This window comes from Vulpes lagopus, chromosome 21, assembly GCF_018345385.1.
Source record: "Vulpes lagopus strain Blue_001 chromosome 21, ASM1834538v1, whole genome shotgun sequence".
NCBI classification, from domain to species: Eukaryota; Metazoa; Chordata; class Mammalia; order Carnivora; family Canidae; genus Vulpes; species Vulpes lagopus.
The window spans coordinates 3824043-3840055 of NC_054844.1; the positions used below are offsets into that span (position 1 = coordinate 3824043).

Below are 16013 nucleotides of genomic sequence, written 5' to 3' on the forward strand. Positions count from 1 at the left end.
CCTCTCCATGCTCCTACTCTCTCACCCCTCCTTTCTCTGCCTTGTCAACTCTTTCATTGCCCCTGGGAAAAGTCAATCCCACTCTCCAATATGCTCTAATAATTCCTGGCACTTGCCTCTATTTCAGTAATGACCATTTTGTGGCCTTATTAGTCTTATTTTCATTGATGTGCCTCTCTCCACTAGACTATGCCATGTACACCTTTTTATCACCGGTGCTTATCACAGTGGGCTGGCTCATAAGACGTGTTTAATAAATGTTAAATGAAAAGATAGATGGCTGGACAGGTGGGTAGATGGATGGATAGATGGACATCATTTAATCTCTCCTACTTCCCCAAAGGCAGAAGTACTGAGGGGAGTACCCAGACCCTCCTTCAAGGAATGACTTTTTGCCCAGCTCTGGCCATGCTTTTGGAGACTGCCCTTGCCATCAGCCCCAGCAGCCCCATCAGGGACAGGCTCAGCTGCAGAGAGCTCGTTGGCCCAAAGTCAACATCAGTCCCAGGGCTGTCCAAATCCAGTTATTGATTGAGGTGGGGATATAAAGATTCAGCCATTTTTACCCAATGTGGGGCAAGTTTGATAGGTCATTCTGACTCCAGAGCTTGCCTGGGATTGGCTGAGACTTCTGCTGGGCCTCCATCACTTGGACTTCTCCCTTTGCCCCTTACTGTGTTCCTGCCTTTCCTCCCATGGGTGTTGATCCCAAGCACATCCTCTAATAAACTTTCAGCACCCTCAACTCAGACTCTGCTTCCCAGAGAACCCAGAGAATCAGTGACAGATGCCTCGCCTTTCTTTTTTTCTTCCTTTTTCTCTCAACAGCCAGAGTTACCTGGGTCTGCCTGCCTGCAGTCCTGTAGAATCTTTCCCAGTTCCCAACGCCTTTGAAGAACTCTCTTCCCAGGAAAATGCACGTGATTTCATACAGGCCAAAATTTACCTCCACATTCAGAGACTTTATAGGCCCATAGACACTTTCTGGAGAGATTATCATGGCTTATCTCCCATATGCTGGGGACCATGCCAAGGGGTATAGGCAGCTCCGGTCATACGGAGAAAGTGTTGGGGTATCAGCCACCACAGAGCTTTCCGACATTGGTTACTGTTATCCTAACACGGATGGTATCCTCGTTCACAAGTGAGAGAGCTGGAGTGGAATGAGGCCCCTGGTTCTGCAATTTACTAGTTGGCTGACTTGGGCAAGACACCTAACGTTTCTGTACCTCAGTTTGCTCATTTGCAAAATGGGAAGGTGAGTACCTCCTTTCAGAGGGAGTGAGAAAGGTAAAATGAGCTCATTTGTATGCTGGCCACAAAAGGAAATACAGCCTTTCTATTAGGACAGAGTAAAAAGAAGGGCACCTGGCAGGATACCGGCATCTGTATTCACACAGCCCCTGTCAAGGAAGCTGACTCCAATTGGCGAGTGACCTCCCGGGGTGCTCAGGCGAGACCATGTTGCCCACCACCAGGAGCTGGACAGGACAGGGGTAACTGAAGAGCTGTGTGAGGACTGGGAGAGGGCACCTAGGTGCATGCTGCCCTACCAGAGGCTGGCTTGGGCGGTGGCCGTGGCAAGAAGGTGGGAAAGGAAGGAGGAGGAGGTGCAGGGAGAGGTGCATGGGTGGGGGCGGGGGGGGGGGAGGCTGTTTTCCTTTCTTGCACAGGCTAGAGCACAGAAAGGAATTAGAGCAGTGACTGCTAGAGGCCCTGCTAGGAGGTTTGGAAGGCTGAAGAGCTCCTCAGGCGGGAAGCAACCCTGGAAAGGCCTGACCAACTGCATTACATTAGCCCCAACTCTGCCAGCCTTTCTTAAAGCGCTTCTGAGACAAAGAAGCAAGGCATTTTACAGACAAAAGCTAACAACATGCCTCACATCTGAAGATTTTTCAGCCCTTATGAAAACAGTTCTTTTTCTCCCATGTTTGAATCAATAAGGTGGCGGTAGATGGTCAGAATAAAGGCACTGAGCCAGGGAAGCCAAGTGTCCTCCCTCCCAGGTGGCACCCGCGAAAGCTGAATGTGCAGAGGGCCAGTCCTAGAAACACAGTTGCTCTGTGCTGATTCTCCAGGCAGGCTAGAAAATGCTACTCAAGGCGGTGGGAAGAGCACTAGTCTGGGAGTCAAGGTCTCATCTCGCCTCGGCCCGCACCATTTGGTATAAGCTTAGGCACGCTTCTCTCTGGACCTCTGTGTCCTCTCATGACATGGACAGTTTGAGCAAGATGCTTTGGCAGCTAGAAGAAAAGAGAGGCTCAGCTTTCTCCACTTTCCCTCCCCTCTCTGTGGGCCCCGGGCGCAGTATGGACTGCACCATCCCTGCTCGGTGGCTGGGCTCTGGTTTCCCTGCCCTCAACACTCAAGGACACAGCAGAAGCCTCGTCTTGCTTCCCTTACATCATCGAATCCATGCCAGCACCTGCCCCAGCCCACGGCTCCTTGACCTCCATTGTCCAAGCTGGAAGCCATGTCTCAGAATAGAAACCCCTGGAGGAAGGCAGCTGTGACTTTCCAGGCTCATCCCCTTGCAGAAGCTGCCCTGACTTCATTGGCTGTGACAGATGCTTCTCCTTCCCCTCTCCCAAGGGCCCAGAGAGAGTAAGTTATTCTGTCTCCTGTTGGCTCCTCAGAGATTTCAGGTTTTGGTCTCAGAGCTGTTCCAAAAAGGTGTTAGCTGGTTTGACTTGCCAGGGGAGGTTTCCTGTCAAAGGAACCACAGTGCCCCTCTGGATGCGCGCCTGCCCCATCTCCAGGCCCACAATTGCATGGCGCTCACTCAGGGATGGTCACAGAACAGCTCCAGCAGACTGTCTCCAGATGGCCCATGTGGAAACCTCCCCTGCCCAGCCCACCCCACAATAGAACTTCAGCACCTGGGCACATCAGAGCCTGCAGTCCTCCAGGGAAGCCTTATCTAGAAGTTTTCTTAGGACACCTCCCTCACAGCCTCCCAAGCTGGCCACACTGACTAATGCCATCTTCTTGCCACTGGAATCCTAACATTCTTGAGCATTGTGTTTTCTCACAAATAGAGGTAGGCCTCATAGCAAAATCAAAGGTCAAGGATATTCTCCCTGCTCCCTGTCACCTCCCCAACATGCAGCACACAATTTCACAAATGCATATTTTTCCTAGCCCAGGCACAGAGAACTTACTGTGTACTTAAATGCACCTTGGATTTCCTCACCTTTTATGTGTGCTTGTGTAATCATGCCTAAGAGAAGATGTTTCCCACACCTGATGCCCTCATGGCACCCAACCCTGCGATGAAGCTCCAGAAATACTGCCCAAAGTCATCACAAGCCTAGTACAGACAACACTTGGTATTTACAGCCTAGTAAAATCTGGTTTTATTTACTTTTCTCTTTTATAGAGCCATTTTATATATGCAACTATGAGTGACATATGTAAGGTATAAAGAAAAATATTCACTTGTACGGAGCTCAAGAAATGGCCCATTAGAAGCCTTCATGCCCTGCATATTCCTCTTTATCTCCTCAAAGGAATCTTTGTCCCGAATTTGTGTTTAGCATTCCCTAGCTTTTCCTTAGGGGGAAATTTCTTCCTCATCTTTACGTAAGCAGCGATGGCTGCTTGGCAGGAGCCCTGCGTCTGCAGAGCGCTCTCACAGGGGAGGCTCAAGAACATTCAAGACCTTGCAGACTCCAAATAGGTCAGGAAGGCCCTGCAAGGACGATAGCCCAAAGCTCCACACTGGCAGGACAGAAACAGTGGCAGGGATCTGGCCACCGCTGGGCTGTACCCATTATCCCGGCAAGGGAGACTTTCAGGAAAGAAAATGGATTTGTTCTTTAAGGAACCATGCTGCCCCCATCTTTTTGTGGTCTGGATATGTAACCATCCCCAAATGGACAGTGGTGACTGTCAGGAGCCACACAACCACACATGCTGGAGAGCTGTACTCAAGAAAGACATCAGCCCATGAGCCAGGTGGGAGCCAGGTCTGGGGTATGAGTGCCTTTGGGGTCCCTGAGAGGACAGAGCATAGGAGGCTGCAGGCATTGTTGGCCAACGCATAATTTGGGGCCGCACCGCAGCAGGTATAGGTGTAGACTCAGCGCCAGACTGCCTGGGTTTGAACTTGGGTTCTGCCATTGACTTGTTGTATGGCCTTGGGCAAGTTGCTTAACCTCCCTGGGCCCCACTTTCCTCTGTATGAGAGAATTAAGGTAGGAATGTGTGTACAATGCTCAGCAAGCTCTATGTAAGAAGCAACTGTCTTTTTCTTTTTTTAGGATTTCCAATGTGCTGTTTTGTTCAAATAAGAAAATTAAAAAAAAAAAAAAAAGCAAAAGTATCATTTGGCTTCCTTACAATGTTACAAAAAAATATGAAAAAGTAGCAAGGATATGACTTCAGAATAAAGAACCATCCTTGAACTTGACCTATCATTCCTTTATGTGCTAGAGTTCTTAAAATGCAGAAGTATTGTTCTTTTCTGTATGGCATAGTTTCTGAAGCTCTGAGTTAAAGATGATGCTGAGAGAAGCATACCAGAGGTATAAGGGCTGGGAGGCAGCAGAATGTAACAAGTGTGAGATTAAGAACCAGACAGAATGACCACCGTTTAAAACCCACCCAGTCACTTGCGGTGTGGCATTGGCTAGTTCTCTGACTTCTCCACGCCTGTTTCCTCATGTGCAAGGTGGGGATACCTACCACATGATTCTGCCGGGGAGGTTAATAGAGCAATGTCCAGAAAGCCTCTGGCACCGACTGATGTTCGGTCAGTGTAGGTTTCCTTCTGTAATCTGGGCATGTCGTGCTCCTTTAGCTCCTAGCTCAAGAGCAATTGCTCCCTGGAGAGCAAAGACCTCATCTAGTTCCTCTTGGGTCCCTCAGAGAGCCACAGGATGGTGACCTACACAAACTGGGTGTGCACACCGTGCATCCCTGAAACTGGACAAGAGAACGTGTCTGGCTATTCTGTGTCCTGGTGACTAGAAAGTCCCTTTATTCTATCCTCCTCCTGTCCCGGCCAGATCAGCCCTGCCTCATCCCAGCCAAGCAGGTGTTTCTTTGGTTGGAACTATTTCCAGGGAAAGATATTCTCCCAGCGACTCACAGGCTCAGTTTCACCACATACCAGGGGAAAGGTCTCTCATGGCCAACCGGTGCCTGTGGCAGTCAGGCCTATGCTTGCCAAAAACAGGACACAATTGTCCTATTTTGTCCTAACAACACAAGTGATGGAAATGGCAAAATGGCCAGTAGTGTAGGACACTGCTCTGGATATCTATCAAGTTGCTATGGAACAAGATTATTTACCTATGTCCCTACAGTCACCTTATCTTTTGCTTTCCTACTTGAAGTTCTGCCTAATGTCTAGCTTCAATCTTTCTTGCTGCAGTAGAAACCATTCACAAACATACTGGATTAGAGTGGCCGTGCCATTTTCCACATTTCTGTGGGTTTCGCACATCATTTCCAAAACTGTTTAGGATGAAGGGACAACGAAGGGCACATTGGCTTTGGGAGGAAGCCTCGGAGATCCCAGCTTGGGGGACCACCCACCCTTCCAGGCAGGGCAGGGTTTAGTGCCAGGCCATAATCCTTTCCCTGCAAGGGTTCAACTGTTTCCTCCTCTTAGGAGAACACGCAGTCAAACTGTCAGCTGGCAAGAATTTTCTGATAAAATGCCTTTGCTTTTAATCTCATCTTAGCCTGCACTGTGACAGCCTGGTGCCAAGTTAAATCATCTCCTCTCCTACCCTGATGTCTAGAAAATCTCCTCCCTGGGCCTGGTGGCCCTGCTGGATTGGCATTCATCTGGGCCTCTAGCTTCTTTGATCTTTTCCCCAAATCGGTCCCTTGGTTTTCAGAGTCTTTCTCTCTCTCAGATATTGGGCTCTTCCTAGCCAACACTCCATATGTCCCAGGCTAGGCTTGAATAGAAACATCTGAAAGATGTGCCTCCATGCACATCACCTGCCATCCAAAGGAGGGACTAGACCCTCTCTCTGATGGGCATGGCTCAATGACCTTGAACAACATGCAAGGTAGTGTGTCTCCTCCTACTTGCCATCCCAAGGGCTCTGCCATTAGACCCTCATCCCCTGAAGTAGTCAGCACATTCTTTCTACACATTTCCTAGTCATACCTGAGTTTCTAGGCCCCTTCTCTGGGACTCCTGGATCTTGATTGATTTCTCCCTCCCTGCTCTTGAAAAATCCAACTTTAAAAGAATTAGCATTTAGGGACGCCTGGGTGGCTCAGCAGTTGAGCACCTGCCCCTGGCTCAGGGCGTGATCCTCAGTCTCAGGATCGAGTCCCACATCGGGCTCTCTGCCTGGAGCCTGCTTCTCCTTCTGCCTATGTCTCTGCCTTTCTCTTTGTTTTTTTGTTTTTTTTTTTTTTTCTTTCTCTCTCTGTGTCTTTCATGAATAAATAAATAAAATCCTTAAAAAAAAAAAAAAGAGTTAGCATTTACCAAGGGCTTCCTCTATGCGGAGCACCCTTGCATGCAGCATCTCATTTAATCCCCTCAGCCTCGTAAGAGGTAAGTACTATTCCTATCCTCATTTTACAGATAAGCAATAATAATTGAGGATTAGAAAGTATAAGTCATTTAACCAAGGCCACAGAGTTTGTAAGTAGCCAAGCCAGGATCTGAACCTGGATTTGAGCTGCTCTATGTATGCTCTAAACTGCTCCACATTCTAGAACTTCCTTGAAGTCTTCCTGCATTCATCTTAAAGCCCAGGATACTAGTTTACTACCTCCCCAATTCTTTCTTCCTTTCCAACCTAGAAGAGAATCCACAAAAATCATCTGCTGCTCATCTCTCTGTCCTTGGAAAAGAAAAGAGACACTCATATTTTTAAGTTCCTTATCAATCGATAATTATGAGTAGTATCCTGTTCACCATTATCATTTCTCATTATGAATTAATAAATTTATACTGATATATCAGTCTCATAAATTTGTTTCTGGTGAGTTGGTTCCCCTGAAATCCGAGGACCTCAGGGTAACCTAATTGCTCCTCCAAACCTGCCAACCTGCAGCCTAAATTAGAAGGTAGGAACCACGCCGAGATGCTGCCAGCCCACGTATGTGGTGGCACCTGGGGCATGGCCCAGCCATCAAGTTCAAACAGTGACAGGCTCCTGCCAGGCTTAACGTCACTGCTTGCTGCATCCCCTCTCTTCATACGGGCTTGTCTTCATCCCTGCCAGCTTCTACCTTTGGAACCTGAACAAGTCCTTTCTTTTCCCTGAGTATTTCCTCAGCCATAAAATCAACACAATAAGTCTTGCCCCTATGACCTGTAACAGGTTTGTGGTGAGGACCAGATTCATGAAAGGACAAGAGTTTGATAACCTAGAACGTGGGTTATGACTGATTTACCACTTAGCCTTTCTTCATTTTCTATAATTTCTGTCCTTGGAGTGAAGGCAAGTGCATCTATGGTGGAAGAGAAGTGGGCAACAGGCTCTTCCCTGGAGCATGCAGGGGTGCAGGGGTGGAGGCACAGCCCAGCATCCAGGCCACCCTGTCCACAATGCCAGGAGGTGCTGTGAGAATGCTAGAGGATTATGAGTGAGGCCAGGCTTTGCTTCTTTCGAAATTTTCCTTTTGTGCTTTAACAATGAGTAGAACGGGGGCGCCTGGGTGGCTCAGTGGTTGAGTGTCTGCCTTCAGCTCAGGGCGTGATCCCCGTCCCGGCATCAAGTCCTGCCTCGGGCTCCCTGCATGGAGCCTGCTTCTCCCTCTGCCTGTGTCTCTGCCTCTCTGTCTCTCTGTCTCTCATTAATAAATAAATAAAATCTTAAAAAAAAAAAAAACGATAAGTAGAACAAAGACAGAACCTAGGCGCCGGCCCACCCAACACTTCTCATGTGTTACATATGCTTGCGCTAGTCCGGATGTTGCTGTTCCCATTTGCTTCTTGGTCTGCTGTCCCCACTGTGCCACTTGTCCTTTGTTTGGATTTGTCAAACCCTCCCCCACCACCACCACCTGCCAGGTGCTCCGCAGGTATGCCGGCCCTCCAACCACCGCAGAATGTCTTCTTATGGGATCACTGTTGCCTGGGCCTTATTGGGGATAACATTCACCCTCTCATGAGGTAGCTAAGGAAATTGAGGCATAGAGAAGTCTGGGGGTGGAAAGCACCAGCTCTTCAGGAAGACTGAGCCCTGTAGACCCTGTAGTGTAGACCCTGTTCTACACTTCACCAGCTGGGAGACCTTGGGCAAGGCACCCTCCCGCATCTCCTACCTGTGTGATAATGGGTGATGCATCCCTGAGGCCTCCCCCAGCCGGACATCCTGTGGTTCAAAAGCAACAGTCCCTTTCATTTTGATCCTGCTGGCACTTCTCTGTGTTGAAGACAGCAACATATGCCAGTCTTCCTTCACAGACAGCTGTCCTTCCTGTTTTTTGTTTTGTTTTGTTTTGTTTTTTCATCATCACAAAAGAAATCTCTAAATTCTCCTTTCTCAAGCCATTCCAAGGCCTCTGTCAAAGGCATTAATGTCGTCAAGAATGTCAGATCTGATCAAATCACTCTTGCTGCAGAGTAAGATGATTGCCTGTCTTTTGGTTTGATGAAACAGACTTAAAACCCTTTTTGTCATAGAAGCAGAAACACTTATTGAAATTATAAATTATTTTTATGGTCATGTTATTGGTTGAAAGATAAATGAATGGATAAATATTACTTTCAGAGGAGAAAACCAAACCAAACCAAAAGCATCCATGTAACCACCATCTCTTAGAAAAATCGCTTAGGGCTGCAAGGAGAGGGCATTCTTTCTGGGAATGAAGAAAGAATATCCAAAAGACTCAAATAAGAAGTTTCTGGTAAATGAAAAAAGAATCTGTTTCCCCAAGTTGGACAAAATTCTGCATTAATGAATACCCACTAAACAGAGATAGTTAGGCATTTCTTGTGGTAGCTTTCATTTTGTTGTTCTGGGAGTATTATCTTTAGTTATGTTTATTTCTTTAAATAATAAAGCCTAAAGCTCTTCTGCCCCCCCCTCCCAAATACTCTCTGGGTCCTTTCCTTTTTCAGTTTGGTAGCTCTGATGGGTTTACCTGCTGCTGCCTGGAATGCGCAAACAGCATCATCTGTAGGGTGGAGGGGCACGAGATCAAGGTCCTTGATCTGCAAACCAGGCTACAGCCTCCATCCCATGGAGAGACTGGCCTTACAGAGTGACTGAGAGGGGAAGGTACATAAGGAAATTGGCCCCGAGAAATACTTGACGCCAAACCCAAGCTTCACACGGCTGCTGAGGCAAACCCTCTGAACAGAAAGCGGAAAATTATGACAAGACCAAGCTTTTCTAATAGTCTCTGGACTCTTGGGAATTAGGGGTGGGGGAGGACATTCCTGACCCAGCTGTCAAAGGATTCTGACATCTGTTTTATCTTTTGTGCCTCTGGTGGGGAAGATGGGGCAAAAGCATGGACAGGAGAAGAGACCGGCCATATGGTTCATCAGAGGACACATTTCCCTAGCTCCAGGACTGAACATCCTTCTGCCATTTTCCCTGTGGTTATCCTCAGGTACAGAGCCCAGCCAAGGTGGATCCTGCTGGAACTACACAGAAATCCTCAGGGCGCTGGGGAGCAAAGCCCAGGTAAGAAGGGGCAGCCCCTCGGCTCCGTCCCCTCCGCCTCCCTGGGCACTTCCGCGGGGCGGCTGTGTGGTCCCCAGGCCGAGGTCCACCGCCGGACCGCAGCCGGCAGATGCATCGGGGAACCTGTCACCACACCGCATCGGGTCGCACGATCCGACCCTCGCCAAGGCCTTTGGGAAGCAACCACCGGCCGCGGGAGAGCCCAGGCAACTCCCCCTCGGCCTCGCCTGCCGTCGGCTGCCGTCCGGGTGCGCGGAGGGGAGGCCGAGACCGCAGAGACCCCACCGCCCCACCCTCGGGCCTAGGAGGGGGTGTTCCCGGCTGCCCGGCGGGGCGGCCCGGACCAGCCCTGCCCCTCCCCGCGGCACGTGACGCCCAGGCTCCCAGCCCGGCTCTTCCAAGACTGAACAGTATCGACTGAGAATTTAATTGCTCCGCAATCGCTGAGTAAACACTGGCTGGTCATTGATCTCGCCCCGGGCCCGACCGCGGCGCCTGCGGTGCTGACGCAGGGCGCTCCCCTCCTCCAGGGCGGCGCCCAGGGCCGGGGGGGGGGGGGGGCCGGTGCAGGCGCAGGTGCAGGCGCAGGTGCAGGTGCAGGTGCAGGTGCAGGCGCAGGTGCAGGTGCAGGCGGCGCCCAGAGGGGTGGGGGCACGGGAGGGGCTGCTGCGGGACGGAGGCTCTCCTAGACGGCGCAGCTTACTGAGTGCGAAGTGCGGGCTGCAAAATCTTTTCACTTTTTGCAAAATCCAGGGCCTGGAAAAATAACACCCTGGAAGGTTGCACCCTAATATATTGACAGTGGTTAATTGTATATAACTGGATTGAATTATTTTCTTCTTTATACTTCTGCATTTTCCGTATTTCCAACAACTAGCAAGTATAACTTACAATCACAGAAAATAGATGTTATTTAAGATCAAAAGAAATGCCTACAAGGATTTCTCCTGTGCTCTTTAAGAAAGAAAAGGAAAGAAAAAAAAAATCCTAGCAGCAGCTCAGCGGAAAGAGGTTGCATTTTGGAATTAGAACTGAGCTCACCTTCCACCTCCAGAACTGATTAGCACCATCTCTCTATCAAGAAACAGGACTTCTGGGCAGCCCAGGTGACTCAGCGGTTTAGGGCCGCCTTCAGCCCAGGGCCTGATCCTGGAGACGCGGGATCGAGTCCCATGTTGGTCTCCCTTCATGGAGCCTGCTTCTCCCTCTGCCTGTGTCTCTGCCTCTCTCTCTCTCTCTCTCTCATAAATAAATAAAATCTTAAAAAAAAAAAAAAGACTTGTCTCCATCCCAGATTCCTTACTATCTCGCAGAATTGAGATAAAATATTGAGAGTGCTTAGTGCAACATCGCTGGCATGTTCAATAAATATTATGTTCAAGAAATATTAGTGTATCTTCCATCCTGGAGTAAGGGTGGGGTAGGTGAGGAGGAAGGACCAAATACGAGCCTCCTCTCATTACTCTAATAGAAGCTAATCTTCCTCAACTTGGCCCCATTGCCACCCACAGAGACAAATGGGCTGCCATTCTGCTGGATGCTGGGAGGTGGCTGGCCAGCTCCAGGGTCATTGTTCCGAGTGTCACTGAGAGGCTGAGAGGGAGGGAGAGCCACGGAATTGAAAGTAGGACTGCAATTACTAGCCTATTCAGTTCCCTAGAATAAAGCCCTGTCATTAGCTAGCAGCAGGAGGAGGTAGGGAAGGGGGAAGAAAGAGCCTGGCACCACTTGCTGCCCCTGGCTGGCTGCTCTGGGCTCCACCCCCCCCCACCCCCAGCTCTCACCTGAGGGCTTAATTACCCTGGTAAGCCTAGGCACTTTGCCTAGGGGCTTGAAAGCCTAGGCACCATTCTTGGGTGGTTCAGCCCTTGGCCTCCTTTCTTACAGATACCCAGCTTGCTTCACTTGGGTCTTCCCACTTTCGGGACCATCACTCCCTGGTAGGCTCCAGGTCCCAAGATAGAGTTTCTCCCGACCCCATTCCCCAAAGGCTGCTCTATTGGTGGCTGGGCAGGTTGTCCCAGCAACCCCCACCCCCTCCTCCAGGGCTGGAGCTTGGCTGCCTCTTCCGGAGGGGTAAGGATTTCTCCTGCCCCATCCCCAATCTCTCTCCTGGGCTGAAGGTTTGTCCCAGGCTGTGGCAGCTCCTCTCCACATCACTGACTGATGGGGCTGTGGTTGATCCACTTACAGAGACCAGTTACCATGCCGCCCCTAGGGGAAGAGTCCAGCAGCTCAAGGAAGGGATTCTTGCTCAGCCCCACAGCCTGAGGTCGGACACCTCAAACTCAGGCTGACCTTGGTCACCCCTGGCTTCAGCCTGGGTGCACAGGAAGGATGTGAGACAGCCAGCTCTGAGTTCACACACCAAAGTTCTCAGGGACCCTGAGACCTCATTGAGTGGGTTAGACCTTCTTATTAGGGGCTCTCATAGAGACCAATGGGCTTATCCTCAGAGAACTCCGAGGCGGCCGAGTGGGAAGTGGACAGACCGGAGCCTGGCTAGTCTCAGAGCCCTGCAGCCCAGCCCCAGATCTTGCACCGTGGCCCACTCACCCTGCACTAGCCCACAGCCCAGTCTCTGACCTTGGCACATTCTCACAGAGCAATTTACAGGGAGGTCTGGGCTACACTCGGGAGGCAGGAGATCTGGTTAAAGAAGAGGGATAAGGGGCTATGAAGGGGTCAGGAAAGGCCTGGTAGTGGGGATGTTGGGGTCTAATGGAAGAAAACTTTCTCAGGATGGAATGTCCCCCATGAAGCCGAGAACAGATAGACTGACAGACACACACAGTTAGACTGTCAGAAGACATCCAGAAGGCTTCCTCCCAGAGAAGCCGAGAAACTGACATCAGAGACACAGACAGACAGACACATGGACGGATAGAAATATGCTCTAGGAAACTACAAACCAAACAGGACAATTTGGAATAACTGGGAGCAGAGGCGGACAGCAGCTGAAGGTCTGGACCAACTGGGGACAAGTCCCCCTGCCCTGCGCAGTGGAGAGGGCGGCGGTGGGCAGTGCTCATGGGCCCTCCACCACCGAATGGTCTCCCACCCTCCCTTCCAGAGTGCCTCCACCCCAACCTCGGCCTCCCCTCTCCCACAGGGCACGCCAGCTCCTCCCACCCCTTCCCACCAGAATCCAGGGCTGCAGGGTGGACCCCGCAGGCAGAGGAGTGTGGGCAGGTGGAGGAATGGGAAGGATGAGAGCGAGAGAGAGGATGGCCATGGGAAACGCTAGGGAGGACTTCTGTTGCTGGCACTCTGCCAGGACTGAGCTTGAGGACACCCTGCTATCTGTCCTCATCTATGCCTGGTGCTTGGGTGGTAGTAATTAAACATTCACTGAATTGAGCTGGATGGATGGGTGGGAGGTCGCCTAGGCAGGCAGCTTTTTTCTCTTCTTCCTGCCTCGCCAGGGAGGACATTTTTAAGGAGACTCCACTGTGTGTCTGAACAGTGACAGTTCATGGGAAGGAGTCAAGCAAGGCCCTTGGTCCCTTTCCTCAGAGATCACCTGGATGTCACTCCACTCTCTGTCCTCTTTCTTTTCCTTTCCTCCTGTCTCATTCTCCCATTTCTTTCTCCTTCCAGTTTTCCAGACGAGCCATTTTCAACTTGGGGGCATTACAGTGCCCCACTAGATGGGGATTTCCCCCAGAATCCAAGTGGCCTTACCCGAGCTTCTGTCCCTAAGCACAGAACATGGCCCCCAGACCACCTGGGGCATCAGCACAGTGCTTGATCCTTCCCTTTGCCTTCTTTCCTCCATCCTGGTCAGCCCCCCTCAGCCCTGGACTGAAGAATCCCTACGGTGTGTCACTGGTTTTAGCCTCTGGTCTAGTTCCCTTCTGAGTCCTGCCTGCCTCCCCCCCCCCCCCCCCCCACCCTGACTTCCCTTTAAGGGAAAAAGAGTACTAACGACTTTAGGGGTGGTTTTATATCAAAAGCCACCATCTCTGATTACCACCTACTTACTTTCCAAGGAACAAAGGAAAAAAGATAATGGAATCATTGAGTCCTGATGACTGAGCAGTAGTAGTCACCTGCCCTCAGGGCAAGTCTGGGCACCAGTACTTACTTTCTGGCTGTGTGATTGAGGGCAAGGTCGTTGAGCTCTGAATCTCCGTCTGCTCTCACGTGAGACAGGGATAAGAAAACCTCCCTGGTCCAACCTCACTGAACAACTGAAAGACTCAATGAGATTATATGTCAATGTTACTTTCCAGATAGACTCCCCACCCTTGATCATACAGATGGGGAAACAGGCCCAGAGGGAGCTGAGTAACTTGCCCAAATTTGTCCCAACAACCGGAGACAAACTGGGGCAAATTTCTGGCCAGAATCTGAGTATCTTGACTCCCAGTCAAGTCAGAAACAAGAAAAGAGACATGCAGAAGTGAGACAGAAAAAGTGGTAAAAAGAGAAGAAAGTGTAATAAAGGACCGGGGCTGACAGTGCAGGGATCTGGGATCAAAACTAGGGAGAGGAGTGGAATTGGGTGTGGGAGAGGAAGAGGAGAGCTGGAAGGACAAAAGAAAGAAGAGAGCCTGAGAAGGAGAATGATTAAAATAGGTGGGCGGACAGAGGGACAGTGACTTCAGCTGTTCAGACTTTTCTCCTCTTTTCTCCTGCTCTCACTGAGGAAGTGGCTGGCCCTGAACAGAAGTATTAAACACTCACATCCCAGGAAAGTCTTGAGTTTAAGGAATATAAAGAAAGAGTAAAGGGGCAAGGCACCCTCTGAGCACCTGCTCAGGTTGCTGTCAGGTGTCAGTCCCAAGATGTAACCCATACACAGCAAATAGCTGGGGAGCTGACAAGGGGAGAAGAAAGGTCGGAGCATAGGAAGCTGGCCGCGCAGAGCTGCCCTGCTATGCTCATGCGACCACACAGCGCTTGATGACTCACTGCCCTTTCCGCACAGGCTTTGCAAATGTGATGACAATGATGCACATAAACTTAGATGAATGTGGATGTACTCCACGGTAAAATGAAAAATTTATAGTAAATTTAGAGGCTAAGCAAATAGATTTTTTGATGACTATGACTATTTCCCACTGAAGGCTGCTATATTATTGACAATATTGGAAAGACCCCAAATATATACTGTAAAACCTATATTTTCTGTCTCATTACATTGCCATGCTATGCCTGTTCAATCACAATAATATATATATGTACATAATACATATACATATATATTTAAATTTATTACTTAAGATGTCATCAATGACTATTAAATGATCTGATATTTCCCTAGTAAAAAATTAATTAATTAATTTTTTTAATTAATTAAAGAGGGACCATGACTAACACAAACAAGATGAAGAAAGCCAGGGACAGTGACACTGACTCTTGACCTAACACTCCCCCTTACTTCCCAGGTTGACAGCTATCTCAGTCAAGTTTCGAAATCCTGAAAACTAAACCCAGTCATCTCGGCTCCTTTATGGAAGGAGAAAGAAAGAAAACTGTAAATCTTTGCTATAATAGAAAGAATAGGCACTACCATTGGTTGAGCACCTCTTGAGTTCCAGACTCTCTCTCTCTATATATATATAAAAGACCTAGGACTGTATATATATATATATATATATATATATATATATATATATATATACATATATGTAATTTATAAATATATAAATATTTATATAACATACAAATTAATAATTATTTTCTCTTGATGTTTAAAAAGACGACATTTGGGGATCCCTGGGTGGCTCAGCGGTTTGGCGCCTGCCTTCGGCCCAGGGTGTAATCCTGGAGTCCCGGGATCGAGTCCCATGTCAGGCTCCTTGCATGGAGCCTGCTTCTCCCTCTGCCTGTGTCTCTGCCTCTCTCTCTCTCTCTCTCTCTCTCTATCTATCTCTCTCATGAATAAATAAAATCTTTAAAAAATAAATAAATAAAAATAAAAAGACGACATTTTATGTAGGTCGTTTAGGGGGAAGGAGCCTAGTTTGAAATTTAAACAATGGGGTATGATGACCTCAAGAGTTGGGAATGGTTCATCTGGGGTCCAGAGGAAGGAAAGAGAAACGGAAGCAGGAGGAAGGAGGTAAAAACAGAGAAACAGGAGCACAGAACTCAGAGGAAGAGGTGCTGTGTAATGTGCTTTGCTCTGGGGGAAGGACAGTGGGGGTAGGGAAGGGAGGACAGCCACCAGTTCATCCCCACCTTTGTGAGACCGAGTCAGAGCAGGCGGGCTTCTGTTCAGCATCGGCAGCTGGGCAGCAGAACTGGTGCAGCACGGTCTCATTCCTGAGGGCAGAGCAGAGGGAGAAGGTCAGAGGTGGCCTCAACAGACTGGACCCAGCTGGTACCAAGGCTTTCCTCCTCCAGACCCCTTGACCTGTGTTACCACAGAGTAAGCACGCACTGCTC

At 49.3% G+C, this 16013-nt stretch overlaps 1 protein-coding gene across 2 annotated transcripts in view; it reads right to left on the reverse strand.

The window, feature by feature from the left end:
• Positions 1–16013, reverse strand: part of IQSEC3 (IQ motif and Sec7 domain ArfGEF 3) — a 110172-nt gene that overhangs the window by 59830 nt on the left and 34329 nt on the right. For both annotated transcript variants that reach the window (XM_041735308.1, XM_041735309.1), the window contains exon 2: positions 15807–15890. In XM_041735308.1, coding sequence (XP_041591242.1) covers positions 15807–15890 — 84 coding nt within the window. The remainder of the gene's footprint in view (positions 1–15806; positions 15891–16013) is intronic.